General features: G+C 39.7%; 1 protein-coding gene across 15 annotated transcripts in view; it reads right to left on the bottom strand.

Annotated features, from left to right (window-relative positions):
- Nucleotides 1-1120: 1120 nt before the first annotated feature.
- EYA4 (EYA transcriptional coactivator and phosphatase 4) overlaps nt 1121-16190 on the bottom strand; it is a 671943-nt gene continuing 656873 nt past the window's right edge. For 10 of the 15 annotated variants that reach the window (XM_085612267.1, XM_085612268.1, XM_085612264.1 and 7 more), the window contains 3 exons: nt 10432-10553; nt 5332-5432; nt 2516-3406 (listed from right to left, as the gene is read on the bottom strand). In XM_085612267.1, coding sequence (XP_085468393.1) covers nt 3326-3406; nt 5332-5432; nt 10432-10553 — 304 coding nt within the window. In that variant the 3' untranslated portion in view covers nt 2516-3325. Of the gene's footprint in view, nt 3407-5331; nt 5433-5471; nt 5573-10431; nt 10554-16190 lie in introns of all 15 variants that reach the window. The other 5 variants (XM_085612271.1, XM_085612265.1, XM_085612256.1 and 2 more) reach the window with 2 other exon arrangements.

Below are 16190 nucleotides of genomic sequence, written 5' to 3'. Positions count from 1 at the left end.
CTGGAGAGTGTGGCAGAATGCATTTTGTTCAGCCTATATGAGAGATTTAGTAAAATATCACCAACACCATGATAAAGATTGAGCCTTTATAGGTATCTGACCCATGAAGACTCATACACAAAGTAAACTTGGAATGAGGATTGAGTGGTAACATGCCCCAGTGAGGTGGAAACAGTAGGAGTTATTTGCACACTTATTGAACATATCACAAAAAGTAGGCTCATGTATAGAAAATGTGTCTCAGTAACATGAGCTGCTCTCAATCACAGTACCACTTACATGAATTTTCAGAGCTTCAGCATGGAGGAGATAATTTCCCTCAGTATGGAACTGTACCTGTAGGAGATAATTCTGCAAGAAACTCAGCGTAACCTGAATGCAGGAAGGGCAGAAGGTTCACTTTACTGAAGATGCACCAACCCGTCTAATACTTTCTGAGAAACTGTTTACCATAAAAAAAAGTGTTGCCACATCAAAGCGTGAGAGCTAACAATAAGAAAAGCAGAAAATTATATATTACTTAGACATTGATATCTCTTGAGCACAAGGATCTTGATTCATCAAAATTACAAGAGTGGTGGAAGTGACAAAATGTGTCCCTCATATAAACAGAAGTAGCATCAGCTGCCAGTGACATAATATGAACTGACATCACATATAAGTGAAACAAAACAGTTTAAGAGCCCCAAAAATAAAAACAAATCATACTAAAGCAGATAAAAAACATCCTTTGCTTTCAGAAACGAACTAGGGAACTGACATCATATGCAAGGAAGACATACATAAAATGCTGGGGCATAGGAACTAAAGACCATGGATAAGCCATCATGAGCCAAATAGGACCACATGTTCCGGGTGAGGCTATCCTCACAGGCCCAGGTACTGCCATCTTAGTGGACTTTTCGGCTAAGTTCTGACTTTAATGCCAAATACAGCCTAGTACTGCCTCAACATATATGTCCCTCCCACTCCCACTGTAACAAATTGGAACCTTTCTTACCTACACCATGAGTAGCACTTATTAGTGACATGGTAAACATGGATGACGATTTGCTGCTACTGTCGCTCCCCACATTCAGCAGTAAAGATGAGCCTTCTTAAAGAGGAAATGGGTAGAAGCTCCAGAAGGTAAACATTGCTTTTAATGAGCTTTATATACATTTAATTGTGGGCATGGCTCCTGTGAACTAAGCGGTCACCAAGGCAGAACAAGTGGTTGCAAATCAACGTACAAAGGATCCAATTGCTAATTATGGAGATCCCTGAATAAGGAACACTTCAGAGTACTAAATAAATGTCAAACCTTTGCAAGTAAAACAACAGACAAGAAGCTGGAGCAGGTGTGATATTGCCATGCGGAAGAGGTAAGACTGCATTGGAAAAGCATTTGAATACATACAGCAAAGGAGCTATGTGGTTTTCAACACCTTCAATAACAGATTTCTATAAAGATGCTGTACCATGGAAATCCTACTTTAGGCTGGATATGCCACAGTATTTAACATCTCTTGAGCAAGACATACTGAAGATGAAACTTCCTAAAAACCTATAAATAACATACATATGTAAATGTGCTAGTTGAAATTGTTTCAGAGGCATGAACTAGGTGGACATAAATTTAAGCACTTCTTCTAAACTATTTCCATCTATCAAAGTTTCCCAATTTACTGCAAATCCGAAGGGCAGATACAGTTAAATAATGAAGGTATCATTGTTTCTGTGCGAGGTGAGCCATGTTTATACATTTCGAATAATACGTAATAGTCTACTGAGATCAACAGTACAAAACCCACAAACAATTAGGCTAAGTATTCTATTCAATGAGGCATGGTCAGGAAAAGAGAATATATTCCATAGGAAGAGAGGCATGAAGTATTCATAACTTTCAATCTCACCAGTGTGCAATGAATGCCTGTGTGATGTGAACGACTGAACATAAACCTTTCATACAGTCCTCTTTAATGGCGTTCCATATTCAAATTCATGACTTTGGATTTTCAGTGGTTTACTCCACACGGCAACCTCCATTGCAAGGCTATGGCTGCTCACTGTTTTCCGAGAGAATCACAGTATGTTTCTTCATAATGGTTGCAACATGTTTCCCCCTATTTGCGCACACTTTTGAGGTTTTCAATCGCTCTCAAAAGCTTGACAAGAGGCCACAATTTTCGTTTATTTTTTGCAGAAAATGTTGTCTATGTAAATTTTATGCGGGTCACGATTATATACTTTCGCTGCTGCACCAAATACGTTTCACGTGGCCAACCCAACTAAATACATATCACAGACTTGACAAAAAATGATCAATGGCAAACTTAACAGAGGGTCACGTGAAAGAATAGGACGTACACTGGATAGTAAGAAACACCTGGAAAACGTCTTATATTAAATGCCTAGAATTGTTGTTTTTAAAACAAGTGGTACCAATACAAACTATAGCAAATCTATTTGAATCACTCCGCTTATCTTAAAGTTTGCTATCTGATTCTAGAATAATTATTCAGCTTCCAAATAAAAACACAAATTTTCCTTTATTTATTTTCTTAACTGCAACAAATACTTAATTATTTATGATGCAGCTTTACTCACCAATAGGTGAACATGAAATTTGGTCATGTCAAAAAATGATCACGAAAGATTTTTGTATCTACATATTTTAACCAAAATTACATTTCAGCACACAAACACTGTCTCTTTCTCTTAAGGCACAACACATCATTATACACATTCTGATTGCCAAACGTTTATAAAAGACAATAATGTATACCCATCCGCCCCCATCCCCCCCAAGGAAAAATTGCATCCATTTCCAAAGTTAGCTGCTAATAAGATCACAGTAAATTATCCCATCAATAATTTACACATATTACAGGTCTAGACATGATTGTCGTTACACAGTCCGAGTGCATTCCAATTCATATTTTCTGGGTTAGGTAGGATAAAGTCTGATTCAAACCTCAGTGTTGAGAAAATCCCATGATGAGGAATGTTGAACACCACCTTGTCGGTCAGAAAATGAATGTTGATATGCTGGCAGGAGTCCTGTACCAAAGGCTGTTCTCATTCTGCCTAGGGATCGTCCGGTGTGTGCCAGCAACCTCCATGGTTTTTTGTTCAATAAAATGTTGCATATGTAAGACCATAGAGTTTCCTTACGTAGCATTAAAATGCTTACTTCTTTCAACAATTTGAATTCTTCTTCATTCAACAGGAGTTCTTCCCTTTTTAAGACAATCCATATGTGTAAAAAGCCAGAGGCGTTGAATCACACATAAAAATTCAGTGTACTTGAATTATAAAAAGGATCTCCAACTACAGAACACAGTTACAAATACTCTAGTTCCAGTGCTTGATGTAGAGCCAAGAGGTCTGAATGACTTGATATCCTCCAGAATGGCATGTTGTGCTGTGGTCATCGTGGAGATTGTGAGAAGGGAAAAATAGCAAGTGTCACATCAATAAAATGACTGCATTATAAGTCAGCAGAAAGCCCAATAATGAGTCAAACAATAAGATTTGGATACAGATACAGCTTTGCAAAACAGATCTGAGATTGAACCTGAAATCTAGGAGTCAGATGTATATTCTAATCCACTACATTAGGAGACAGGCCTGTAAAACATAATTTAGGAACTTTAAAACAAATATCAAGGCACTGAGATATAAGCTTGACTCTCATTGGAAAGCTTAGGCTCAAGCATTGAATAAAACCGGATTTTTGTAAATGTATTGAGAGAATTTGTATATTTTCAATTCAGATCCGTTTGCAAACCAAATTATTTTATTACATGGTGCCTTCAAACAAAACCCACAACAAAAATCATGCAAACCAAGAACTACATCACCCAAGCACTTCTTCTAAAAAAAACTACTAAAGCTCCATACCATCACCAGTAACAAATAATATATACAGTGGTAAAAGACATGTTGTGGAAATGAGAATCTGAGACTACGCCAACCTACCCAACAACTGTTGATAAAAGATCATTGATAGACGCCCACAGTGATCAGAGTTTTGCAAAAGAGAATTTAATTTACCAGTAGAAATTATACAAGTGAAACATTATAAAAATGGAAAATGTTTGAAATAAAGTAGACGTGTCCATTTAGAGCGCAAACAGCAGGAGTGCAATAACTTTTGTAGGACCTGCAGAATGGCATACACTCCATATAATTTCATTTTCGCACAAACTGTGGAAACATGCAAATGAACAAACGGGTCAAACATCACATTAATTAATAAAAAAATACTCTGCTCTGTTAGGCGGTTAAATGCAACTCCCAGCAGGCCATTCTTGCATCATAAAACACCCAATTGTGGCTTCTTATTTTATAAGCTGAGAAGCAAACATGTGGCTACGCACAGTGTGCATAAATATCTGTCTCATTTCCACAGATTCTTTTTTACTCAATAAAAACAATGTAAATAAAAATTAAGGAACCATTTGGCAGCAGCATTTTACATTCCTTATGTGAAAAAGCACTTGCACCCACAACTACTTCACTTTTGCAAGCTGGTGGATTCATTTTTGTATTAAGTAACAAAATAAATGAACACTGAAAACAGACTTTTCATTTAAAATACGCTGATGTAATAATTCCAAATTTGCACTACATTTTGCGGTTTCCAGTGTATATAAATATAGTTTATATATGTATAAAATATTTTTTGAGGAAATATATTTGGCACAATATTTTAACAGTATATGTGGGTTTATGTACATAAATACATACGCATTTACAATGAAATACATATGTTTGCGTGATATAACTATTATATATATATAAACAGAACTAAATAAAAGGGATTGGCAGTGTGCTGTAATATATCCATCAACAATTTGGACCACAGTGACAAACAACATCAATAAAGATGACGATTGCCGTGTGGAAGTCATTTAGAAACTTTCATAATGGTCTGTTTGCAGTTTCCACTCCTGATATAATACTTTGTTTTTTATCTACCACAACGTCACTCTCCTTGCATGTATCAACATATCTTTGTGGGTTACTGGCACTTTTGTGTTTTATTGGCAGCTCATAGACAATAGTCTGTCTGACTGAAGTATGCTGAACTCATTTTTAGAACGCACTGTCATTTCCACTCTGGATATTTGGCAAATATATACTGCAGAAACAAATGCTGGAAACCAAATGGTTGGGATTTTCAATTTAAAACATAGCTACAGGCATGCTCTTGCTGCTTTGTTTCAGTCTGGTTAACACATTTGCCAGAAGAGGCACTGTGCAAAGCTATGGTAATGCAGACAAAAAAACCAGGCTTGCACTAGTAGCTAAATGTCACACCAACGTTTTGTGCGGTTGCTTTACCTTCTTTGCTGCCTGTTCTTCTTCTACACCATCCCCAATTACAACATATACTACTTTTCTGCCAAACCTTTGCATTATTCGCTCAAAGCAACTTTCTTTTCCTGGAAAAAAAATAAGATAAGAGTTCAGCGCTCAGTTACCTGGTTAGCAGCATGCTCCTCATCGCGGGCATCTCCAATCACAACATATGTTATGTTGGTGCCAAACCGGGACACTATACGTTCAAAACAGCTTTCTTTGCCTGAAAAAACACAATGAACCTCTTATTCTTCAATCAATAAAATCAAATAAATTTCATAATCACGAAAGTCCAAGTGGAGGTGTCAAGGCAGAGGTCACCTTCATTGTCAGGTTCCTGGGATAAAGAAGAAAGATTCCAACCTGGAGCAACTACTGCAATACTCCCTCTGCAACTGAAGGAACTCTCCCAGGGAAGTAATACTCACAACACCTCCATTATATGCATTCCACATGAAGGGATGAGACACCCTTGCAAAACTCACACACGAACCAAGCACACAATACATTATCACACTCTCAACAATAATATTTAAAATAAAACGGTTTTAGTAAAGACCCCAATTGATCCAGAAGTTGTCGCCCAATACCAGTTTATGTTTACATTTGAACAAACATCATTATCTGAATTGAACCTTTTGGGTAGCAGGAAAGGGCCAGTTTGACATTAGCCATCATCCTTTGTGCAGAGGTTTCGTCAGGTTGTTTTTGAGAATTCGGAAAGTCTCCCTTAATTTGCCCCAATACAATCTATAACATCTATCTATGAGTCTGCAGTAATCAGGTGATACGTTGTTTGTGCAGTGCGAGATATGCAGCACTTCTGCACTATAACAACTTCTCTCACTGTCATGCTTCTTCTTTGTTTCACATTAATTTATCTTCCCAGGTTCTCACAGTAATAGCTGATTAGGATGGTGTGGCATATTTGCTTACCTTGGTCAACTTGGAATTGAACTAACTGTACTTTTAATTTTTGGATGTTGATGCCATCCAGAGTTTGAACCGAGTATGCTGGCATAGGATTTATTATGCTATTTTTGTGACTACAGTATTTTTATATTTTTTTAAAACAGATTTGAGCGTATATGAGCAGTCATAGTACATTCATGTTCGGTTTCTTAAGCACAGTATAGTATGGCATACAGTGTTATTCAGAACATTATGTATTGGTAATGTGCATTTGTGAGCATATTACAGGCATCAGTTCTACAATTGGTAAGAAGAACTGCTAGAGGACTATCTGTGAACGGGCCAGAAGGAACTATATCTAATGTTATAGCTCTCTGTTATTGTCTACCCTTATAAACCAAACAACCCCCTCCCCCCTTGGAACTAACTAGCGGGGCAGTCTCAAGGGACCGCAGGCGAACCCTCACCTATTTCTGGCGTCAAGTGTACACATTATTTATGCATCCACTTTGCATCATTAGAATGTTGTAAGGTGTTTGGAAATATATGAACCTTGCTTTTATCTTCCCCTTCTCAACTGCTGTTCCTCCTCTCCACTATGTGTGTGTCACGGGATGTGGCTAATTTACGAGCGTTGCAGTGTGTGAAGCGTCTGCACGCCTTTGCGGTTCATCCTTGTTCAGAGCTTTGAAGGATTCCAGTGATGCATCCCAGGACATGGCAATAGATATTTTACATAACCCTCGCTTTTCTTCCCTTTGTATCGCCCCACCTTCTGTCTGGCCCCAGTGTTCTAGCTCCTCCCTCCAAGCAGTCGAGGTTGGTGGTATTGCTGATTTCCAAAATCGAGTGATGAGATGTTCTGCTAATATGCGCACTAGATCTGCAAACCTTGCCTGCGCTTTGTACCCCTTAGGGTGTGGGTAAAGACCTAACAGACATATCCCTGCCGTATCCCATCACCTCCCGTAGTGAGCATTCTATTTGAGCCCAGTATGAGGATAATGCGGGGCAAGACCACATCATATGGATGAAGTCGGCATCTTGTTTCACGCATCCGGGGCAGTTTGCCACTGCTGCAGGGAACATTGCATGCAGTCCGTGCAGCATAAGGTATGCTCTCTGGGTAATCATGTATTGTATAAATTGAAAACGTGAATTGCGGGAGACTACCTTTGGGTAGGCAAGGATAGACGCCCAGTCTTCATCTGTGAGGGGTTCCCCTACATCTGCATCCCACTTCACCCGCAACATGTTTAGTGGTGAGGATATGTGCGCCCTTATGCCTTTGTATAGCCACTTTGTCAGGTGTTGACCTGTTCCCTATGCGCCTTGAGAGTACGTTGTTTGAGTTCCTCAGAACTTTGAATTAGTTCTCCTGTGGTAGGAGATGATACAGTGGCTGCATGTAAACTGTGAAGTGAATCAACAAGTGTATTGTGTACAGTGTCTACACAGTATTGGAGAAGTTTAATTTGGATTACCTTTGCTGGGAGGGTTTGCAAATAAGTTAATTTTGTTAAAAGGGATTTTCAGAATCTTCTTTGCCCGGAAAGTTCTAGACACTTAGCATACAAAGAATAGTGAGGCAACTGATACAGAAATGAGGAAATGGTAATGCCTTCTTTGTTTGATCATATGGCTTGGGGCAGTGGTTCTTAATCTTTTGAGTTACGTGGACTGAATCATTACTGGAAGTCTGGGTCCCCTGCCTAAGCAATTTCTATTATTTGAATTTAAAAAAAACACAATAACACAGAGACAAGTATCATTCACACAAATACGCAAATGATGAAGTATTTTAACAAAAAAATGTAAAAATCATAATGTTAATGGGAAGGTTGGAACTTTTCAAAATGTGGTTTTATTTCTAAAAAGATAAAGTGACATGTTAGACTATAGCATAATCCTGCCTTTTTTTCGCCAATGGGTACTTTTTTCAGAGCATACCAGGCCACAAATTATTTATGCTGGATTCTGTGCGTATTAAAGGTTTCAGTTTAGATTTTTTGTGTATGCATGCTTTATAAATATGGATATAGTGTTTAATTTTCTGAACTGTTGCAGACCCCTCGAGCGGGCAGCAAGGACCACCAGGGGTCCACGGATCACAGGTTAAGAACCCTGACTTAGGGTAAACTTTCTATTTTGCTGGGAGGTCCATGGAATTGTGGCCAAACGGAAACTGCTGATAAAGGTGCCCAGCCTTAGCAATAGCAATCGCCTACTTTAGGAGGACAATGAAGTATCCCTTTGCAAAAGAGCTGATTTCTGTGTTTAACCATGCAAGTGTGACAATATCAGGAAACCCAGTAAGCATCTCAAATGTTAAAACCACTGTCTTCATAGATTCAAATGTAGGAACTTAATCTAAAGACGCTCTGGGGGAACAAAACATGTGTGAATGCTATGAGAACCTACAGATGCACAATAACCAATTGATGATATACTCTAGTAGAGCTGTCACGTTTGAAACCATTTTTGCCAACAGAGAGAAATCACATTCCAACTCGTCATAAATATCAAGTGTACATTTAATCTAATGAGATGAAATAAAGAAACACCCCTTGATTTTCAACAGCAATTTCAGGTTGACTTGGAACATAAGCTTTTCCCTTAGGACGAAGCCAGAATCACGTTGTGCCTTCACAGTGCCAGTAACAGAACAAATGCGTCTTTAGCACGCATTCGTTCTGCATGCAAGTTGTTACAACAACTTGCTTTGGGGTGGGGCGCAATGGTGGAGTGGTGCTGGAATTGAAGTCCACCACCTTTCCTACTGTTGCGCAGACTGGTGTTGGAATACTAAATTAAACTATTCCAATATGCAGCGTGCCCCTAAGGCAAGTCGTTAAAACAACTTGCGTGCTAAAGACGCATTCATTCAAATGATGTAGTTTATAAGGCATGTGTGAAAAATGCATGAGGAATTCCGTCATAAATTAGCTTAGCACTGAAAAAGTCTCCATCTTTCCAACAAGTCATTCAAGTAAAAAAATAAGTTAACTGATAGGCTGAGCATTTGTAAGACAATGCCAACATACAGAAATTTGCATTGTTCAGTCTCCACCAGAAAAGGAGGCGATTGGAAATGTGGCAACAAGAATCTCATTGTGTATTAAGCATTCTGCAAATGTATATGGGTGACATTTTGTAGTTTATGAACGTAGCAACTATTCTGAGGGTTGTCGTAGGGCACAGACGTTTTGTATTTTTAGGAGGCAATGAAATACAGCAAGCAGCACTATACAATTAGATAGATTTCTGAAAATGATCTGATTACAACTTTGAACGGCAATATATGTACACAGACAATGGAAGGTTTATTGAATTGATGACATGAATGATGAGGGCACACAAAAGAGATTACAATATTCATGCAATTGTTATGGTAGACAAGACTTAGGGACTTATTTAGAGTTTGCCGGGCGGCCCGCTGTCCACTAAGGGGCAGAGGTAATAACCACCAAATTCTAAATAAGCAAGTAAGTGCTAAGAGCATATCCTTAACCATATTTCTAGAAACACCACATTCTCATTTCTGCAAGAGAGGAAAGACGTGATCTAGTGTTCATTTTAGCACCAGGGTTACAAGTAAGAGTAACCAAAACTGAGTCCTGGCCAGCATGTGCATTAAGCAGGACTGTGATAAGGGTGACAAGGCAAAGCAGTGGAACAGAGGACGCTACAGTGTGAATGCTCTAGCAATAAATACAAATATCTGAAGTATGGCCTGTAGAAGAGCGGACACAAGGCTCTTGATGATCATAGTATTAAAGGCTGTCAAACTCTGACCACTCATGTGTAGTGAACTTTGGGTAACTGGGGTACTTCTGATATTCCAAAGGGTATAAAGTAGCCACCCTAAGAAATTCTTCCGAAAAAAAGCTCATACTTTGCAAAGCACGTGGAAAAAATTGATCAAGTTCCGAAGGCTCTATGTGCAGTGTGATCATGTATCCCTATAACATCATCATTATTTTTAACACGGCTACTAATAAAGCAAGCCTTCAAAGTCACCATCTCTTGCTGCACAACTTTGAAAAAGAAGAACCATCGAGGTTATATAAACCATTGACATGAGATTACAAAAAGGCAAACGCGTGCTCACACTTGTCAAGTATACATTGAGACAATGGCAGACAATATTTTAATTTTATATTTGCATACCTATTTTAGTTGCGCTGTAAATATTTTCGATGGGAAACGCCCCACCTAAGCTGTACAGCAACACTTTAGCAAGTGCTGGGATGAGTTGTGTTGTTGTTACCAGGACATTTACACAGTTACTCCTGAAGAGAAAAAAAAAAAATCAACTTTTGCTGCACTTGCATTTATTTTTCTGATTATCAAGTACTTTTCTTTTTCTATACTCTGTAGTTCACTTTTAGGATTTTACACACATTCAAGCTCCGAGTTGTGTCTATAAAAAACCCACAAATCAATAAGCAAATGCAATAAACAGTTCTGAAAACATTTAGAATTATAGCCTCATCTCAGCTTGCTTATTTTTGTGAGCTAAAAAAATAATTTGAGGAAAAAATATTTGTCAGCTCTAGACTGTTTTCACGTAACATCATAAAACAAGTGGTCGTTTCCTAGCACACTGACAGATTACAGAATGTCCTATTCCAATGATGCCGAGTATTCGAGCACTTGGACAAGAATTGTAATCATAAGCCTAGGTCCCTTCCGACTCACCACACTTTATATTAATATCCTAAGGGACAACTGGCCATATCTTAGAAAGCAGACACCATGCTGCAGGAGCCGGACCCCAGAGCAGACGCTGCTATGCGGGGCCAGCACTTGCATCCTCTGTGCTTTCCGAGTAGTCTTACCATCCCAAGCATGTCTTTCGACCAGGATGCTTTTCATTACTTCTTCTCAAGCTATCACATTCTGGCACCAGCCACAGCAAAAATAAAGTGGCATGAGTATGCGGCATACATGGACTACATTCATCAGAGCAGGGGCAGCTGAAATCGGTGGTCAATTAGCAGCAATGCTCCCGGGTTTGTGCTCACCTTCAACGCAAGCATTGAGAAGAGACAACCTTCTTGATTACTTGTATGTCATTCAAAGTGTGGTGGAAGGAGAAAGATATTTATAAAACGTACACATCTGTATAATGGCAGCCAGTTTCGTCTGCCCAAAATCTATCCATTTGCTAAAACACTGTAAAATACTAGTAACTGACATGGGCATGAAGACAGAAATTTCCTGACTTAAGACCAATAGATGAACGGTATATTATTAGTCCGTAAACACAACTGAGAAGGGCGTAGTGAGGCACCCGCTATATCAGCTCAAGCGGGGTTGTCAGTAGGGCAGAATACATTGGTTTATGGCCCTTCCTATCTTTGATTTGTGGCTCGAGGTACTGCAAGAATAATTACCATGACACAGGTGTGTGATAAGGGCCAAGGGTTGCAAGAGTATTCAAAAAAAGCAGTGACAGACAGAAAGAGAAATTATTTAAATGGTAAAAAAAAAAAGTGAGACTAAATAGAGTGAGAGGGCGCGAATGAAGGAAGGAGAATAGAATGGAAATAAGGAGGGAAAGATGGAAAATAAAAAGGAAGCAGAATGGAAAAAGGCTCGAAAGATGGAAAGAAATAAAAAAGAGGAAAGGAAGAAGATGGAAGGAAAAAATAAAACGAAAAATGGAAGGAGGGAAAGAAATAAGGAGAACTGGAAAATAGAATGAAATAACTGAACGAAGAAATGGGAGACAGAAGGGCAAAGGAAGAAAAAAAGAGGAAGTATTAACAAATCGAAGGAATACAAATAAGGATAGAGCAAGGGGTGAAGAAAGGATAAGAGGATGATGAGAACGGAGAGAACAAGAAAATAATGAATGATTGAGAAGGATGGAAAGAAGAAAAGTAAATAAAATGTTATATAAAGATGGACAGAAAAATAAAAACATTGAGTGATGGAACGAAAAAAGGATGGACAAAACGAAAGGAGATTGCAAACAAGGTAAAGAAATGATCATAGAAAGCATTAAAGATGGACAGAAAGGACAGGATGAAATTAGAAAGAATGAATGAAAGAAAGAAAGAAATCAATACAGTTTAAATGCTATTTTCTTTTACCAAATTCCTTTGAAATCATGTTTGTAAAATGCAATATTTTATAAATGTTCCTTGAGCGAACAATATTCACTGGCTTTTAAAGCAAAATGTGAGATTTCTCACTTTGATCCATCATTTAATTCCATAGAGCTCATAGAGAAGGTAGTTTTATTTTCCTGGCTACACTCTTGCAACTGGACAACGATTAACTTGTAACGAGACTCAGTTAGTCAAATTTTATTAAGTCCAGGCACCTGATGACAATGCCTTTACAACATTAAAAAACAGACCATATTCTAGGAGCTAAACATGCGTTGGGTCTACATATTTCAGTAAAATATCCAAGGAAAGCACAATCAGTAATTCCTGTGGATTTTGAGACGGTAAACTGAGTTTTTTCTACCAATACCTCCTATACTCCTGTTTCATTATTTTACCTTTCAACGCTGCGAAAGAGACATACTGAGGCTCTTGATTAATGCACATGCATCCTTGTACAAGATCAGTGACCTTCAGAAGCCATTAGAGTTGGTACTCCCAGAAGACATACGGACAGTGTGTATATACACTCTGGCCTGCTGAGGTAGGTACTCTCGCCAATGAGACAACGCAGAGATGCAGAAGAAGTGTGGTAATCCAAGGAGGCGTCCAGCAAGAACCCATGGTGGCCAAGAAGTGGACAAAAACAAACAAACAAACAAAACACACACACACAAATCGAGACTGGGAGGGTTTGGGAAAGGGTCAGTAAAAGAGATTGTTCTGCTAAAGCAAAACAGCACAGGGAGACATTTGAAACGGTGAGACCTAGGGAAATACTGTTTTCCTATCTTGATTTGGTTGTCCTCCCTTAAAACATGGCCTAATTACACAAACCCCAACAGCACTACCATTCATAGTCATGTGATCAAGGACACTGACAGAAGGCACAAATAGTTAGGACAGGAAAATGTCAACTTGCTAAAAGTGGCATTTTTAGAATAGTGACTTAAAATCTGACTTTATCATTAAAGAGGATTTTAAATAACATTATATGAGTTTAAACATGACATCCCTACCTGCGAACAATCCAACGTTAGTACTTATTAAATGTAATTAGGTAACCCAGTGTTAGTCAGAGGGAGAGATAGGCCTTATAGTGGTGAAAATAGACTTTAGGAGTTATTCAATGCCAGGACATGAAAAACTTAAACCCGTATGTATTACTTTTTAAATACAATGCTCCCTGCTTCTATGGCCTACTTTAAGGAGTGAAATATGAATTAAAAAGAAAGATTTATTCCCGGCAAAAGGTTTATTTTGCAAGGTCAAAATGGCAATTTTACAAGCTGCAGTGGCAGGCCTGAAACATGTTTAAAAGTGCTACTTTAGTGGGTGACACAATGAGTGCTGCAGGCTCACTAGTAGCATTTAATTTACAGGCCCTGGGTACAGGTAATACCATAAACTAGGGATTTACAAGTAAATTAAATGTGTCAATCAGATGCAGGCCACTTTTACCATGTTTTAGGGAGAGAGCACAAGCGCTTTATCACTGGTTAGCAATGGTAAAGTGTCCTAGTGCCTAATCTAGGTAACAGGAGGGGTGAAGGCAAAAGGTTTGTGGGAATACCACATAATGGATGTCAGGTATAAAACCCCACTGTTAGAAATGTGGTCAGTGGTTGACTGGGGTGTGAGCCCTTGTCAAGCAGTAGCAGCAATTCTAGTCAGGGTACGGCACAAGCAAACCCCAAATTAAGCTGCGCTTGCCCCCTGGTAGCTTGGCGCAGAGCAGTCAGGCTTACCTTAGAGGCAATGTGTAAAGTATTTGTGCAACACTTCAAACAGTAAAACAGTGAAAACACTACACAAAATGGATCCTACATCGGGTTAGAAAAATAGAGCTTATTTTAATTAATAAAACAAGATCAAAACGAAAAAAATCCAATTAGGATAACGGGAGACACTAAATTTCAAAGTTTATAGTGAAAATAGCGGCAAGAAGAACAAAGCACTATTGGGGAAATCTGCTCACGCCAGACCAGGACACCATCATAAGTTCAGGCTGACTGCGATGGAGTGCAGGCCAGCTACAGGGACCCAACTATGCCCGCTGAACAAAGCACCTTAAATCCTGGTTGGGAAGAATTGTATGGATCTGTGTTGAAGATGCGCCGTGCAGCTGAAGCAATTAATTGGTTCCAAGATGCGTCGAGGCTGCGGTGTGAGGTCCTACTACGTCATCGTCGAGGGTCCTGCTGATGAGGCTTGTGCAGCAAAGTCCGGCATCGGGATGTATTTCGCAGCTGGTGATGCGTTGGTTCTGAAGAGCTGCGAGGCTGCAATGCATAGTACGTCATCGAGGCTGCTGTCGACGAGAGATGCAAAGACCTGGAATGTGGATGTGTAGCTCCGTCGGGTGATGTGTCGGTTCTAAAGACTTGCGGGGCTACAATGTGGGTCTTTGCGATGGGTCAAATCAACGCAGCAGCGATTCTGTTCGGGGATGCACCGTCTCAGCCAAGGAGATGCATCGGTTCTGCTCGGGGTGCGTTGGTTCCGCTGGCAAGCATCTTAGGTCCACTTCAAAGGGGCCAGGACTGGCTGGGCCGAATCACAGATGGCTGAGTCCAGGTGCAGGAGGTTGGAAGCATGGTACGTCCCTGATGCTTACGATAAGATGGCCAGATAACTAGCCCTCGGAGTCACTCTGATTACTGGGTTCAAGAGATGCAGGTTTAGTCGTTCTCACCCATGCAAGAGGGTAGCAGGCAGCGGATTAGCACAGCAAAGTAGGAGCCTAGCAGAATGCAGTCCAGAAGAGAAGCAGTCCTCCAGCAGCACAGCAGTACTTCTTCCTGGCAGAGTATCCACTGGTCCAGAAGTGTACTGAAGTGGTGGTGTATGAGATCCTTCTTTTATACACATTTGTGCGTCTGAAGTGTGGAAATGTTTTAGAGGCATGCTTTTCAAGTGCACAGATGCCTTGCTACCCTGCCCTGGCTCCAGACTAACTACAGTGGGTATTGCAGCCCTTTCTGTGGGGACAGGACACAGCCTATTCACATGTAAGTAAGGCAGAGACCAGCTCCTCCCTTCCATCCTGCCAGTAACATCTAAGCTCCTATTGTGTGTGGCTGTCTATGAGGAATACACAAAGCCCAACTGCCCACTACACCAAGTCATGCGACCAGAGATAGTCTGCATGCACCAAATGGCTAAGGCAAGAAAATGTCACTGTTCCAAAAGTGGCATTTTCAGAATTGCAATTTAAAATCTGACTTCACCATAAATTAGGATTTTAAATTAGGATTCCAGAGATACCAAACTAGAATCAGTCCTATTTTTCTACTGGAAATGATGCTCATAAATGAATAAGGCAACTTTAATGTTATCTGATGGGAGATACAAGGCTTATAGTGGTGAAAAACGAATTTAAGGGTTTTTCACTACCAGGACATGTAAAACTTTAAAGTACATGTCCTGCTTTTTAACTACCTTGCACCCATGCCCTCTCGGTTGTCCAAGGTCTACCCTAGGGGTGACTTACAGGTATTACAAAAGGAGGTTTGGGACAGGCAAAAGATTTACTTTGCCTGGTCGAAATGGTGTTTGAACTACACACACAGACTCTGCAATGGCAGGCCTGAGACATGTTTAAAGGGCTACTTAAGTGGGTGGCACAATCAGGGCTCCAGGTCCACTAGTAGCATTTATTTTACAGGCCCTGGGCCCAGGGACTGCACTTTACTAGGGACTTATAAGTACATTAAATACGCCAATTGGGTATGAGCCAATGTTACCATGTTTTAGGTGAAGAGCACAGGCACTTTAGCATTGGTTCGCAGTGGTAAGGTGCACAGCGTC

Source organism: Triturus cristatus, chromosome 6 (assembly GCF_964204655.1).
Source record: "Triturus cristatus chromosome 6, aTriCri1.1, whole genome shotgun sequence".
Taxonomy (NCBI): Eukaryota; Metazoa; Chordata; class Amphibia; order Caudata; family Salamandridae; genus Triturus; species Triturus cristatus.
Note: the sequence above shows the minus strand (reverse complement) of the source record. Positions and strands in the feature narration are given on the sequence as shown.